Source organism: Loxodonta africana, chromosome 1 (genome assembly GCF_030014295.1).
Source record: "Loxodonta africana isolate mLoxAfr1 chromosome 1, mLoxAfr1.hap2, whole genome shotgun sequence".
NCBI classification, from domain to species: domain Eukaryota; kingdom Metazoa; phylum Chordata; class Mammalia; order Proboscidea; family Elephantidae; genus Loxodonta; species Loxodonta africana.
In genome coordinates this window covers 105,544,360-105,561,056 of record NC_087342.1, presented here as the reverse complement: position 1 = coordinate 105,561,056, position 16,697 = coordinate 105,544,360, and the positions used below count along the sequence as shown (strand labels likewise).

General features: G+C 42.9%; 1 protein-coding gene across 3 annotated transcripts in view; it reads right to left on the bottom strand.

Moving 5' to 3' along the window:
* Window positions 1-778: 778 nt before the first annotated feature.
* Window positions 779-16,697, bottom strand: part of BICRAL (BICRA like chromatin remodeling complex associated protein) — a 78,072-nt gene continuing 62,153 nt past the window's right edge. For all 3 annotated transcript variants that reach the window (XM_023545630.2, XM_064286264.1, XM_064286261.1), the window contains 5 exons: window positions 15,494-15,555; window positions 14,678-14,823; window positions 13,232-13,326; window positions 10,127-10,229; window positions 779-7,406 (listed from right to left, as the gene is read on the bottom strand). In XM_023545630.2, coding sequence (XP_023401398.1) covers window positions 6,622-7,406; window positions 10,127-10,229; window positions 13,232-13,326; window positions 14,678-14,823; window positions 15,494-15,555 — 1,191 coding nt within the window. In that variant the 3' untranslated portion in view covers window positions 779-6,621. The remainder of the gene's footprint in view (window positions 7,407-10,126; window positions 10,230-13,231; window positions 13,327-14,677; window positions 14,824-15,493; window positions 15,556-16,697) is intronic.

Below are 16,697 nucleotides of genomic sequence, written 5' to 3'. Positions count from 1 at the left end.
CAGTAATGTTGGTGGAGGGTTTGGGCAAGACTTTCAACAACTTTCACCTACTAAGACCTCCTGGAGTTTTCTCGCTCCTGTCTTTCTCAAGCCCGGTTGGATCTTCTGCCTTCAATTCAGTTCTTATCCTCCTCGTATAATCCCTCTGTTGGTTAACTAGAACTGGTTTCTGTTGCTTACAACCAAAGAATCCCAGACATTTGGTTAAATTTGAAAAAGCAAGATACAGAATAGGATGGGCATGAGAGAATTGTCAGAGTTTTTTTTTTTTTCTTTCTATAGATGCATTTACATGTAACAATTTTGGAAGGATATACTAGAAAGTTGATGGAGTTATTTTTAAGACTCCTTTCAGGGCCAATATTTTGTGTTTTTCTGAATTGACTCCAGGATCTCTTTCCTAACATATCCCTGAATAAATTATTTAGGATTGCCTGCACTTCTGTGTTATGGAAATCTACTGTTTTTTACTCAAGAGCTAATTGAGCAATGCCTTTTCAGTAAGGCAAAACCACCACATCCAATACACCCCAAAGGTAGCTCCCTCTGAATCTTCCCAACTGCTTCAAACCTCTTCCCTGGATTACGACCCTTCTTACTGCTGATTCTGTTTTGTTTCAAGCTTTCCTTGTTAGTTCCTCAAGAGAGTGACAAGGGTTATCAGAATGCAGGTGGAAAAGATTAGAATGAAAGAAGCCAGATGAACCTAGAGTTGGGAATGAAAATGTGGACAACAGCTTTTGATCCTGATGGAAAACAAGCATAAGGGAGCAAAAGTGGGAAGGAAAAGGGGGGGGGGGGGAAGAGGAGAAGGGCATCAGCCTCTTTCTTAGAAAGTAGACTGTGCAGCAGGCCAGACCAAAAGCAGAACAGAAAGACCCAAAGCTTTTCTGAATTTCAGGGATCATGGAACAGTAGCTTTTTTTATTTTTCATACTTCTTCCGTAACACCTCATTTTCACTCTAAGAAGTGGAGGGCTAGGACAAGCCTTCTTAGTTTATAGGCAAGAAAGCTGAGGCTAAGAGTAACTTGCAGGAATATATCTGATAATGTATTAAAAGAGGTATTGAAACTCGTTTCCAGATTCTGCAGCCAAAGGCACTTCCCTGCCAACCAGTTGTACTGCTTTCATTGACCTTCTTAGAAGTGATTTTTTCCTAAGGATCTTCTTACCTTTGCAAGTCTTTCAAAGGCCAGACTCCAGCACATGCCCTAGAGAAATACCAGTTAGGGTTCCTTATAAAAGACCTTTTACCTGCAGCAGTGTAGACACAGGCTACTTATACTGTAGCATCCATTTCATACTACCAACGTGTTCCTACCATTTTTACACATACGGAACAAGACTTCTCCACACATTTAACACCATAAACTCATAAAAACCAAACCCATTGCCATCAAGTCCATGCCGATTCATAGTGACCGTGTGGGACAGAGTAGAACTGCCCCATAGGGTTTCCAAGGCTGTAAATCTTTATGGAAGCAGACTGCCGCATCTTTCTCCCTCAGAGCAACTGCTGAGTTCAAACTGCTGACCTTCCAGTTAACAGCTGAGTGCATTAATCACTGCACCACCAGGGCTCCTTATTTAACACTATAATCACAAAAAATCCTTTATCTTCCTTTGTGCAGAAAGTGTAATACTTTTTTCTTTCTTATCCTAAGCATCCCTCAAATGTAACTCAGGAAATGATATTAAGAACCAGGACATGGAAATAGATTGCAGCTCTCTACCGGGTGGCAGTTCAGAATTTTAGCACCCTGGTTTCATGTCTCCTCAACTCCAGTTCCCAAATGTAATTATTTATATACCTCTTTCTCCCTCTATAATATGAGCTCCTTAAGAGCAGAAATTATGCCCAATTTATCTGATCTGTATATTCCTAATGCTTAGCACAGTGCCTGTCACGCAGTAAACTGTTTAGTGGTTAATGCCCACCATGTCCAGCTGGATACCCCAGGGGTCCTAACTGTCCTGGAGAGTACAGGCAGGGCTGAAGCAGGGCCAGACCCAGGCCCAGGCCCAGAGCCTTGCTGTTTGAGGACAGCACAGCTACAGCCTACCTGAGCAATGCTGTTTTAGCGCCATAGAGATTTCTCACTTTTCCCTTCCCTTCCCCCCAACCCCCCAACAATCCACTGGCTACCTTCTCTACATCAGAGAATACTAGTGTCTCTTTTCCTGGAATATGGCTTCCCATACACAGGGCTGAGGGGCTTTAACCATCCTAAGATACCTGGCCTTTCCTCTTGGCATGCCTCTGGAGAACACAGAGACCCTGATCCTAACCAAGCGGCCAAATGATCCTCCCTTCTACCTCTTCCTTCCGGGCACTCCCATCACAAATGGCTTGAAGAGAGGCGTGAATGTCACGCTGGACACACATTTATCCTTAGCAAAGCAACACTGCAAATGATGTTAAGGGATCCATCCACTGATGTAATTATTTTAGCAATAATTATTCTGTTAGTTATGTGAAAACCACTTCCTATTTATATAACGATTACTGCAGAATTTTGATATCCTGTCTGCTACTGCTTTAAGGAGCCTTGGTGGCACAGTGGTTAAGCGCTCAGCTGCTAAATGAAAGGTCAGTAGTTAGAGCCCACCAGCCGCTGCACAGTAGAAAGATACAGCAGTCTTCTTCCATAAATCCTGAGACAGTTCTACTCTGACCTATAGGGTTGTTATGAGTCAGAATTGACTTGAAGGCAATGGGTCGGGTTTGGTTTACTACTTTAAGGGGGGAGGGGGGAAAATTAAACCATAAAGTAAGGAGTCTAAGTATAAATTCTAGACCCCAAAGAAAAATCTGTTAAGGAGTTTTATACCCTACCCTTACCTCCCAGACAGACATTTCACCCTCTGGCAGTTTCCCTAACAATTTGGGTAGGATCACACTCGGGGGGCAGGAATTCAGAAGGGGTTCAGGGTGCTATTTTACAGAAAAGGTTACAAAAGTGTTAATATAGTTTGGTCAAATGCGTGAACCTAAAGAGAAGCATGCTAATTTCAGAATAAATCTTATGTAAAGCAGTCTGTGGTTTTTAAAGCAGTCTTCTTTAACTATCTCCTTAGTCCAGCAGAAACAAAATAAATTTAACTATTAAAGAGAATTTCCTGGAGACTGAGGCTCATTTCCTTTTCGTTGCTAAGTGTGTCCCATGTGACAGGAGGAGTGGGGGGCTAGCGACGTCCATGACTAAACTTCCTCACTGACCAACTTTAATTAGTAACTGTTTGGAAAGGACAAATCAACGAAAATTCTCCCTCTTCACTGGTTAGGCTAATTTTTGATTATTTGATAAAATTTGTTTCAACAGAATTCCTACTGAACACCTAGCCTTTTCTTCTGGGAAAAGCAGCCATTCTTATTTGCAAAATCAAGACAATCACAGTTGCACATTTTCCCAAATCTTTGGCTGTATTGCAATGGTTGTTTCATTTTGTAATCTCCAACTAAACATTTCCTAACCATGGATTAACAATATAGTTACTGACTGGTTTCTTTTAACAGTATTTATCCAACATAACAAAATAAACTGCAATTTGTTATACTTTTTTTTACAAAACATTTTATAAATATTTTTACAAAATGTATACAAAGCAATTTCAAGTGAGACATACTATACAAATGAAGGTATTTAAGCAAATAAAGCCCACACCACACTGACAGTGAGTGACGCGTCCTCTTTTAAGTCAAGTCAGTCTGTAAGGCCTCCCTAATCTAACAAAGTCTACTAAATTCTTCAGAGCTAAAATATTTCTTTGTCGTAATTGCCAGTTTAAAATCTGCTTCATCTTTAGGCAGTACTTAAGGACACAGGAAATCAAATGCTTCATAACTAATTCACACGTTTCCACAACAACAACAGAAAGAAAAAAAAAAAAGAAAATGATTTTTTGTTACTGAGTACAAGTAATCCTAAAACTTAACTTTGACTAATGAACCTGAACAACTGAATGTTGGGCGTCCCAGGCTGAACTCTCACCCTTCACCGGAGAGGGTTCGGCATGCGAGTTATGACCCATGTGCGCATAACCTAATCACAGGAGTAAAATACATTTTGAAATCTTCATTTGTCATTATCTAGAATCTTTCCTCCATAAAAAGTAAACTTACATACAAGGACACAAAAATTTACAAGTTTCATTTTGGTAAATTAGGCTCTCCATTTGCTTGACAAGGGTTAGGGCTAAAAACCCATTAAGATGGTTTATAGAAAAGCTAGGGTGGGGGTAGCAGGGCAGGATGGGGAAGAGAGAGAGTGACCAATGTACATGAAGCTTGTCTCTTGAGAATTCCACTGATTCGAAGGAATTAATGTAACTCATCAGCAGCCCTGGTAAAGGCTTCCAGGCATCAAGTTCCACAATAAGGAGAATTTGATCAAGAGGGACCATCTTTAAGTCTTGCTAGGAATTAGGGAAGCATGAGACCTAAGAGATGAAGAGCCTATGAAATCATGGGGGGTCAGGGCAGGGTGTTACCCCAGGGCTGCCCCAACAGAAGGTTCCAACTGGAACACCAACTTATCTTTCTAATATGTTACAATACGGGAAAAGGGGGGAAATCTGCAACTTGGACATTGGCACAAATAAGGAAAAAATGGTAACCCTAAAATGGCCCAGTTTTTCCAGTTTCTCTTGGCCAGGGAGGAGAGAAAGCACCCTGCTTTTGTGAAGACTGGCTGTCTCACAGGGTGTGTGTGTGGCGGGGCCTGCTTTTGTGAAGGCTGGCTGTCTTGCAGGGTGTGTGTGTGGCGGGGCCTGCTTGTCTAGCAGGGTGTGTGTGTGGCAGGGCCTGCTTTTGTGAAGAGGCTGTCTTGCAAGGTGTGTGTGTGGCGGGGCAGGGTGGCAGGGACAGTGTAGGTCTTCTGTTGCCGTTTTTAATAATCAGAAGGCTTCCTTTCCATCGCAGGCTGGGCTGGAAAAGAAATGGCCAACATGTTGACAAAGGGGGTCATCCCCATCCTGGAGATAGCCAGAAGTAGATCCTGGTAACACGTTAGAGTGGAGTCTAGTGGGTGCGCCTCTAAAGCCAGAGAGATAAACAGTATAAATGAGAGGGCGTGCACACACAACAGTGAGAGTGAGTGTGCACACGCTGTAACCAAAATGACCTCTGGATGTGAACAGCTCACTCATATACACACACGCATGTAAGTATGCATATAAAATACCATTATGTTGATAACCCAATGACAGCAGATAACTAATGGTTACAATGACACTGAGAATGAAAGTACCAACAGAAAGAGAATGACCTGGGGCAGGTATATAAGAAGGAAAAAGGGGAAAGCTCCCTGAAAGGAAATATAAATAAATAAAGCAGTAGGTCGTTCTCACCAATATGAGCATGGGCCAAACACAAACCGTGACAGGGTGTATCCTTTGGCTCCATGGGGGACTCCCCGGGTCTCAGATCTTTCCTTGCAGTGGTGGGCTGGCTGGTGACCTTTGGTTTGTCTGTGTTTTGGTTGCTGCCAGGGTAACTACTGTTCTCGGACAGCAAGAAGAATAAAACAAGGCCAAAGTCCCCTTGAAGTTTAAACTAAAAAAATTACAAGGCTGTTTTCAAATGGAAGTGCTTTTGATGCTTGGCTATTGTTGTGGGAGAGGGAGGGAAGAGACACAAAACAACAAAACAACGAAACAAAACCCAGCAACAAACAACACACCACAGCATCTGTTGATTAGAGCGAATTAAAAAATGCAAAACTCTTTGTTTTTTTTTCTCCTTAACAGTTCACATATATATGCTTTTGCATATATACACATGAAAGCCCTCTGGGCTCTACCCCAGCCCCCCTGTACACTGTGCCATGTACTGGTTTCCACTTTCCTTTATTTAGCCCAGCAAAATTATTTCAAGAAATGCTGTTGCAACTAAGAACAGAGCATTCCCTAAATGGACCGCACCATGGATACGCTCAGAAGCGTGAGGTTTTGCTCCAGGAGCATCAGAAAAGCACTTGAATGATGAGCAAGGAAGCCCTGCAAACGCCCTACTGGTACACTGCTAGCTTTTTCCGTCAGGGCTGCAGGGTCCCCGGCAAATCAGCCACCAACTTCCTGCTCACACAGGGCTGTGTGGGGAAGGCCAAGATAAGTCTCCCCTGCAACCGAAAAACACCCCCCTACCAAAAAACCACCAAAAATTGGAGATACAGTGGGATATACTTTAAAAAGTAGCTTCTATCAGTCCTGTTTGATTCTCTTTAATAAGTCTGTTCTTTTCAAATGACTCTGATTGTCAGAATTTTACCCAGGGCCAAGTATACTGTGATCTCATTGAGTTACAGTGTTTTTTAAAAAAATAATAAAGCAAGCAAACAAACAAAAACAAATGACTCTAAGCACTTTTCATAACACTTGAAATGTGTAGGGCCTATCAGACTGCTTCCTAACAAGGATTACTTTTCCTAAGGATCTCCCTGTAACCACGACGAGTATTGCTCTTAAACAAAGAACAGGATTGAGATTAGAAAGAATAATTTGTGATGAAAGACCAAGCAGGCTGGAGACAGGAGACCATTTCCATTTGCTTTTGCCAGGAGAGAATGTAACTTGTCCAGGGCGGGGGTCTGCGGGGTGGGCCGGGGAAGGACTGCTGCTATTAACACTCTAGGATACTATTTACAGCTGCTTCTAAAATGGAGTCAGTTTCTACAACGCCTTCGCTGTGGTCCGGGATGAACTTTTCCAGGCAGTTTTCCTGCAAAGCCATTGGTGAAAAGTTGGGAAAATCTAATTCAACAGAGCTGCTAACCGCGGGGTCACTTTGGGGCTGCCTCCCGGCCTTTTTGAGTTCCAAGATGTTCTTAAATGTTGTTTCTAGACTCTTACTGAGCTGGAGGTCTGGCTGGGGCTCGCCTGACCCTTTCATGATGTCTGTGTGTAAAACTTCATTCTTTGGAGAATTCCTCAGAGTTTTGTCTTGGAAGGAATTGTTACACGTCATCTCCAAGTGCGAATCTACTAGGATACTTGAGAGCTTGCTCTCAGAACTACGATCTGGTCTGGATGAGGTTTTCCGGTGCCCTTCGGGGCCGGGAGAGCACTCACTGGCCTTCAGGGAGTCTCTCCGGCTGGTTTTCTCTTCAGACGCACTCCGGTATTGGACTAAGCCCGCTTTGTCAAATTTCAGTGCTCTGCCGAGGCATTCAGTTTTTTTAGAAATGTTTCCTTCTGCGGAGACCACGATGTGATTAGGCACTAGATGAAACTGGTCATGATTCGTGGGTTCTGCCATGCCTGGTTTGGCTCGGTCTCTGCTCTGGGCCTTGGCTGTCAGATGTAAGGAGCTGGTTTTACAGCCATGCTGGTCACTCCTACCACGTTGCGTCTCATGAGTAGCTTTATCAAGTTTGAAGGAACAACAGAAATCAGCCTGAAAGCCATCTGAAAGAGGGAAACGAAAAGAACATGAATGAATCAATGAGAAAGTAAGGACTATATGATGGACCCTCAGTGGGTCAGGTGAAGAGGGCAAGCCCATCTCACCCCACCGGCTGAGTCAATCTATTTCTTGTACAGGAACACGCAGAAGCAGGACTCTGAGAAACAAGTTAACCAGCTGCCATCAATTGATTCCATCTCATGGCAACCCCATGTGTGTCAGAGTAGAACTGTGTTCTATAGAGTTTTCAGTGGCCAATTTTTTGGAAGCAGATCACCAGGCCTTTCTTTCAAGACACCTCTGAGTGTCTTGAAAGCCAAGCACGATAACCATTTGCACCACCCAGGGACTCCACAATACTGAGAGGTCATCCCATAAATGTAACCAAGGCTGGAGAGCTGCAGCTTCCAGATGGGAAGCTTAAACCTTTTTGAGAAGGTAGTTGCTTAGAAAATCAGATGGGCAAAAGGCTCCGCTTAGCCCTGATCTCTTAGTGTTATTTTCAATCAGCTTTTCATTAATGAGTACTTTGAAACAGTCTACAGAAATTAGGTGCTGGTATCAGCCTGAACCTTAGAGTCAAGGGCCCTGGAATGGGGCTCTGGGGCCATGGACACCTACTTGTCTTTGGGTGTGAGGGCTTCAGTCCATCTAGACGCACTCTAAGGGACCCTGGCATAAGTAGCTGCACTTTGCTGGGAGCACAAAATGAATGGTCACACGAATCCACAGTGATAGCTGCTTGGCAGGAGAGTGGAGTATGGAGGAGCTGTGCCTGTGAGTGAGTGCTTAACTGTGTCGGGATCAAAGAGGAACAGGAGGACGGCAAAGGCAGTGTGCCTGAGGACTGAGGGGCTGACAGGACAGACGGGGCTCACTCAAGGTCAGAAAAGGTGCTCACTCTGAAAGTGATGGTAATGACATAGGGCTTGGATGACATTATAAAAACCACAAAGAATACGTACAGGATGAACATAAATTTGTCCACCAACTCTCAGCACGTGAGATCTCAGAGATACACCCTTGAAACCTAAAAAGATTATTCCACCCGACAAGCACCGGCGGCACTACGCAGAGGTGAGTGACAGCACCGCCCCGCCCGTGTGGCACTCAGTTGTGGGGCTGTGACAACGCAGAAGGGTTCATCCATGAGCCCAATCTGCCCAACGGCCCCAGGATGATTTCAGGCTCCAGGAAGAGGGGACGGAAGTGTATCACGCACTGTTCTCTCCCTCACTGGGATGATACGAGGCCCTTCCTAGGCACAAAGCATTTCTTTCAGACTCTCCCTTTAGACAAAGGATGTTGTGTTGTTTCCATGTCCCATCCAGTTGATCCCAACTCAGAGCAACCCTATACGCTGCATAGGGTTTCCTAGGCTGTAATCTTTACAGGAACAGATCGCCAGGTCTTTTCTTCCCTGGGGTAACTGGTCGGTTTGAACCACCGACCTTTTGGTTGGCAGCCAAGTACTTAACCATCGCACCACTGGGGCTCTTTAGACTAAGCATGCTGTGTGCTGGTGAGTCAATTCTGACTCAGAGAGACCCTATATGACAGAGTGGAACTTCCCTATAGGGTCGCCTAGGCTGTAATCTTTACGCAAGCACATCGCCAGGCCTTTTCTCCCTTGGAGCTGCTGGGGGGTTTTAACCTTTCGGTTAGCAGCTGAGTGCTTAACCACTGTGTCACCGGGGCTCCTCAGACTAAGTATAAGGATCATATATTCTCTTTGGAAGCTTCCTGAGCTGTTATCAAGCACAAGGCAGAACTTTAATACTTAAGTCAGAAGAGATATTAGGGGAATGGAAGTGAAGCCACAGGAAATATTGTTCAATAATAGGGAAATTAATTAACTAAGCTATCAAATTAATATATTACAAATTTATTGACTATTAATTTGAAGACTATAGCAATATGATAAAAACTTGAGATGTGTTAAATGAAAGGAAATCAGAACATAAAACCACATTTAGCATACGACATGATTATAACTATATATAAATGACATATGTAAGTTAGACCAGATTGGAAGAAAAATTAGAGAAATTAGAACATTTCTTATCGAGGATGGTGAAAGTATGGCTACATTTACATTCTGTGAATTGTTATTATGTTCCTTTGAAAATATTTTTTAGACAACAAGAAAAAGATAGACATCTCATTTTTTAAAAGGCAGACCGTGGGTCAAATCTAAAATACACTTTTACTGTACAGAATCAAATCTAAAATATAGGAAATTGATGGCATGAGAGAAGAGTACTTAAATAAGGTGTCTTACTGATTTTCCCCCTCATGCTGCCTTGCACATAGCGAGGCACTCAATAATATGCTGAAGTTTAATTGCTTCTGGGAAGGACTTAGTTCAGTTTTCAAAAAATAGAAGAAAGGTTGAGAATTTTAAGTTTACAATAGGGAAAAATAATCACTTAACTGAAGGAAATATTCTAGCTTACATTTTGTAGAATGTAGACCTTCTCAAACCAACAAAAACCAAACCCATTGCTCTCGAGTTGATTTCAACTCATAGTGGCCCTACAGGACAGAGTAGGACTGCCCCATACACTTTTTCCAAGGAGCGGCTGGTGGATTCAAACTGTCAGCCTTTTGGTTAGCAGACATAGCTCTTAATCACTCCCACCAGGGTTTCCTTAGAGTATTCATATACATGCCATGAGCCATGGCAGTAGCTCTCCCCGATTTTCACGCTGATGTTTCTTACCAGGGTCTACAAGTGCCAGACGCTTGTCCCGGGACAGAGAGGCCCTTTCTTCCTGGTTGAACATCCTATCAATCATCACCATCTCAGCAGAGGGATCAATCCGCTGAAAAGGAGAGAATCCAGTCATTTCAGAGGCCTTTTATCAAGTAAAAACATCTCACTGTGACTTTGAACAAATGAAGCAACCAGAAATGAGAATCTGATATTCTGGTTCTAGTCATGTGCCATTTGGTCTCATTATCCTAGTCACATATGATATATTTTTTATTTTTGGTAATTTTACAGGTAATTTGCACACCGGTACAAAATTCAAAAGGTATTAATGGGTATGTGAAAAGTAAGCTGCCCTTCTTTTTCTCCTCTGTACACCCGTTACCACCCAGTGCCTCCGCCGGAAGTATCCTCTTGCCTAGTAGCTTGTTAACATACTCTCCAGAGATATTTTAGGTTACACATAAACATGTGTATCTTTCTTCGTTTATTTTTGTACACAAATGGTAGCTACCATCCACACCGTTTTACACCTTTCTTTTTCCCCACCTCTACTTAACAACGGAGCCCTGGTGGTACAGTGGTTAAGTGCTCAGGCTGCTAACCAAAAGGTTGGCAGTTCAAATCTACCAGGTGCTCCTTGGAAACCCTATAAGGCAGTTCTACTCTGTCCTATAGGATCAGACTCGACAGCAATGGGTTTGGTTTAGGTATTTTTTGGACTTAACAATATATTGGAAATCTTTCTGTTAGATACAGTTCAAATCCACCAGCTGCTCCTTAGAAAGCCTATGGGGCAGTTCCACTCTGTCCTATAGGGTAGCTATGAGTCGGAATTGACTAGAACTAGATGGCAACAAATTTGGGTTTTTTTTTTTTTGGATACTTAAGTTTTTTTTAATTAAGGCTTTCCTTAAAATTATCTTTTACTGGGCAGACTCAAATCTCAAATTATATTTCTGGGTCTCATTTAACATGAAAACTCATAGCAGATATATGACAATCTGGCCAAATGGTCCTTTCCTCAGAAATGATGTTGTTGTTAGTTGTCATGTCAATTTCAACTTACAGCCACCCCATGTGTTACAGAGTAGAATTGCTCTACGGGGGTTTCTTGGCTGTAATTTTTTTTTTTTAATTGTACTTTAGATGAAGGTTTATAGAACAAACTAGCTTCTCATTAGTTAGTACACATATTGTTTTATGATGTTGGTTAATAACCCCACGACATGTCAATACTTTCCCTTCTCGACCTTGGGTTTCCCGTTACCAGTTTTCCTGGCCCCTCCTGCCTCCTAGTCCTTGTCTCTGGGCTGGTGTGCCCCTTTAGTCTCATTTTGTTTTCTGGGCCTGTCTAATCTTTGGTTGAAGGGTGAACCTCAGCAGTGACTTTATTACTGATCTATAAGGGTATCCTGGGGGCCATACTCTTGAGGTTTCTCCAGTCTGTCAGGCCAGTAAGTCTGGTCTTTTTCTGTGAGTTACAATTTTGTTCTACATTTTTCTCCAGCTGTGTCTGGGACCCTCTTGGCTACAATCTTAACAGAAGCAGATCACTAGGACTTTTCTTCTGCAGTACCATTGGGCGGGTTTGAACCACCAACCTTCAGGTTGGTTGCTCAGTGTAAACCATTTGTGCCACGTAGGGACCTTCTGCAAATGATAGAGAAATGATAGAGCTGGTCTTTTTTTGACTTCTCTAAGTTTGTTTCTGAAATGGTTGTCAGCATGAGACTACTTGAGACTCTGGAGGCGAAGTTTTAAGTAAATATATATACATACATATACATAGATATGTATGTAAAAACCGAAACCAAACCCGTTGCCGTCCAGTTGATTGCAACTCATGGCGATCCTATAGGACAGAGCAGAACTGCCTCATAGGGTTTCCAAGGAGTGGCTGGTGGATTCGAACTGCCAACTTTTTCTGGTTAGCAGCAGAGCTCTTAACCACCGCACCACCAGGGCTACATATATATATATATATATATATGTATCATTTATTTATACATACACATATACACACGCACGTATTTACACTATATTGTACACATGTATAGCATAGTTCAATTAATCTCCCAAAGAAACATCTTTAGACTTAATCTCAAATTGAAAATGAATTTTAAGACACCAGTTAAGTATGTTATAGTCACGTAAATTAAGGCCTATATGATTTTAGAACTGCTTATAAAAATCTCAGAATAGGTTTGGTCTTTCCACCATTTCCTGAGATAGCTTCTTTTATTAACTGATGCTTTAAAATTAATTTCAGTTTCTTTTTGAGGTGATGAAAATGCTCTGGAATCAGCCAGTGGTAGTAGTTGCATAACCGTGGTAATACGCTAAAAACCACCAAACTGTACCCTCTAAAATGATGATGCAGGTTGCTGTTTGGCTTGGTGAGAGGCAGCACACAGCATCAGTGTGGACTGGGGACCACCAGAAGTCCTGGTCTGTATCCCAGCTCTGCGAGTTACTCTGCAAACTTACGAGCTGTATGATCTGGGGGGAGTTATTTAACCAAACCCCTGTAGTTGTTGTTGCGAGCGGCTATAGAGTGGGCCGGACTCATGGCAACCCCATGTACGATGGAACAAAATGCTGCCTGATCCTGCGCCACCCCCACGATCGCTTGTGGATCGAACCATTGTGATCCACAGGGTTTTTGCTGGCTGATTTTCAGAAGTAGATTGCCAGGCTTTTCTTCCTAGTCTGTCTTAGTCTGGAAGCTCCACTGAAACCTGTTGAGCAACACAGCAGCACATAAGCCTCCATGAGCGGTGGGTGGTGGCTGCGCCTGAGGTGCACTGGCTGGGAATTAAACTCAGGTTTCCTGCATGGAGGGCAAGAATTCTCCCCCTGTACCACCAAAGCCATGGTTTTCTCATTTATTAAACAAGACAACAATAGCACTGTGATCAACTGTGTAAAGTGCAGCAAATGTTAGCTGCTATTAGTAGTAGTAACAGCCAAGTGTATGTTTTTCTACAGTCTTAAATATCTGTGCCTTCTAAACTATATTCTGAAGACATAATTTCTTGAACTTCTCTCTGAATTAGTAGCTATAACCTGTGGAGTTTTAAAAAACAAATACGCTGGAAGCACAAATTTTACCATGGCATCTTCTAGGAGTAGACATCTGTATTTGTTAAGCATAGCTTGAGTTCTTTTTAGGAGCTGAGTGGCAACTGTTTCAAATTCATTGTCCACTTGAAAAAAAAGAAGAGAGAGAGAAAATAGTAAGAGAGTGTGCATCACCCACTAGGTCTTTTATTTCTTAGGACTGAAATGCATTACTTTTCCAAAAGTTCTGTTATTCAAACACGGCTTCTCCATGGTGGTTTTCTCTTCTTAGATTAGCTTTCCCCTGGTTAAGCATTGTGCTTCTGCACTGCTTTCTCTCACTGCCCACTGGTATGTGGGTGGGCACAGAAACTCATTTTAACATTTGCCTATTTTAACTTCAATGAGGAAGCTAAAAACATGATACCTTTAAACACAGTATATAAAGGAAAACCATAAAACTGAGTCCAGTAACTAACATCAATGAATAGACAATGATCTACTAGTTTAGATGATCTAAGCCTCCACTCCCTTCCAATCGTGTAAAAAACTAAAACAGGCAAAAAAAAAATCAAGTCTAGCTGTCTCGGCTGGGCAGACCATTTTAGGTGAAGACACAGCTAGTTCATGACACCTTGCTGGTCATGGTCCTGTGGCTCTGTCCTTTGTCTGTCAGTCTCCGAAGGTCTCACATTTTCTAATTCACTCTCCTTCTCCGAGTCTTCATACCCCTGCTTAAGGCTGGATCTTGGCCCTGTTCCCTGGACCACACAGGGGAAGCACAGAGTGGGCTGACATGGCCCACTGCAGTCAGAGATCAGAGACCCCGGCCGGGGGGCAAGCAAGGAAGGGGCTAAGGCAGCAGAGGGTCACTAATGGAGTCAGGGATTAGGAGTGGGGTGGGAAGGAGGGGTAGAACTAGCTTCACACCTGGAAGACGCAGCAGGACCAACCATTAGAATGGGCTGGCTTCTAGGTTGGGGTCAGGAGCCCTAGTACATCCTAACCTTTTTGCCAGGTTCTTGATGTACAGCATTCTCTGACATCTACATCAGCTGATTGACTCTCTTTGGAACCTTAGGGAATTCTTTTAGGGGCTAAAATATGTACCTAATTCATAAGGCTGGTAGTAACAGCTAAGAGTATGCATTCTGTCTAAAGGCAAGGGCTATGCCTACATTTCTGGGCAGGGTACCTAGTCCAGAGCCATCCCATCTGCAGCCGGCGGTCCAGACAACGCTGTGGATTTACTGCGCCCAAATTGATCAATACAATACTCTGGCATTTCAGTATCCCTTCATAGAATATTGAGAAGAGTAAGTCACAACCCTAAGTATGGACTGAGAAGTCAAGTAAATTGGGAACAAGTTAGGTCTGTGATTAAAAAAAATAAGCTGGTGACCATGTGGGGGTTGAGCAGCTCTCGTTCATCTGTGGGGGTATCCAGAGGAAGGCATCTGGTGTCACAGTGGCTTGCCCAGGTGACAGGCTGCTTACCTTTCCTCAAGTCCTCCTCGGTGGGCATGGAGCCCTGGCACACGTGGTAGGAGAGCAGCCTCTGCACTGCGTCACTTAGTGATCGGAACTGACTCTTATCGGGGGTCACAGCGTGGGCTTGGTCCCTCTGTAACTGCTGGAGAATGCTTGAAAAAAGATAGTTCCACGTCAGTGCCGTGCCATGTTAGGAAATCTAATCGTGACAGTTACTTGCACGGAAAGAAAATGAGACATCCAGAAATGGTATTATTCACAACATAGCAGTTCTCAGAGTTTTTTTTTCAGTTTTGTATTTTGTATGCCAGCAGTGGATTTTAGCCTTTGGGCTAAGTGGGCCCATGCTAACATTTCTCTTCTAAACTTAGGAGTTTATCAAACCATGCTTCTCCTCAGAGACTCCTAGGTCACTGAAAGGGCTTCTGGCATGTTAAAAACACAAAGAATTATCCACCTTAGGAACAAGAGCAGACAGTAGGTTCAAACTACCTCTGATATACTCATAGGTCCTAATGAAAACAAACTAGGAAAAAATTTTCAAAGTCCATTGTTATAACCTGACTTTTGTGGGATATGGAAACCCTGATGGCGTAGTGGTTGAGCTACGGCTGCTAGCCAAAAGGTAGGCAGTTCGAATCCACCAGGTGTTCCTTGAAAACTCTATGGGGCAGTTCTACTCTGTCTTATAGGGTTGCTATGAGTCGGAATCAACTTGACGGCAATGGTTTTGGTCACAGGTTTTGTGAGATATTATATTTACTGAAGCTTAGGAAGCCCAGAAATGTTCACAATTAATCTGTCATTTCCAAAGGTACTCACAAAGCTCCTTTAGTCAGCTGTTTCGCAGCAGGCCTTTTTTGTCCTCCCGTATGACTGTCCACCTAAAGACAAAGGACAAAATACACCTCTTATTATTCCCTCTTGTAGAAAAAATAAGCAGAATACATTTACCCATAAAGGTCACTATGCTTCAAATATCCTCAACTGCCTATCAAGGGCGCATGCTAAGACTACAGAATTTGCCTGCAAAAAAAAAATAAACGCGTCCACGGACCCCATATAGCAAAGCTGTACTGTGTCAAGGTTATACAAGCTGTCAGTTCCTTAGGACTCAGTTTATGCCTTAAAGCTTGACTCTCTAACTCCCTCTGCAAATGCATCATGACATTTCTGAAGAAATATATTTGTGGGTACCAACTCCATGACATCTGAAAAATCAAGATACCACTGAGCTCCTCTTCTAGGTGTTCAGTAAGGTAGCAAATGCTTTTGAGCTGCTGTTGAGCATAGTTTCTGTGTGTGATCTAGTAGGGCGTTCTTTGCTTTACATTAAAAAATTTTTATTTCATTGCTGTTGAGAATATACACAGCCAAACATACACCAATTCAGCCGTTTCTACCTGTACAGTTCAGTGACACCGATTCCATTCTTCAAGTTGTGCAGCCACTCTCACCCTCCTTTTCTGAGTTGCTCCTCTGCATTAACATAAACGCACTGCCCCCAGAGCTTCCTGTCTAACCTTTCGAGGTGCTGCTAGTAGGGCATTTCTTATGTCAGGGAAACAAATATGTTTTATGTCAGAGCCCTGACAACTGAACTAGATCCTTCGCTGGGTTCTCCAGGTAGGCCCAGGCCAAAACAAGTTTCATTACCCTACTAACTGGCAAGTTCGATGGGAAAGAAACTAAGACCTTAGTAAGCGGAGATCATTTTTTTTTTTTTTTTCGTTTCTAGACCAGTGGTTTGAAACGTATTGAGGTTTATGAGCCAAACTTGGGTCAAAAGACAGCTGCAGGAAAACAAAAATCTCTCAGCATAACTAAGAAGAACGAATCCGCTTTTGATATGATAGTGAACTGTAGCATTCAATGGTAAACTACATTTCTGAGTGCCTACTATGTGCTGACTGCTGGTGTCTTGTTCATTCATGAGTAAATGACAGCACTGTAAGTATGTCAGAAAATAAGCAGCCATATTCCTCCTAGAAACACCACCAAGGCCCGGCCTACTGGGAAGGTCTTA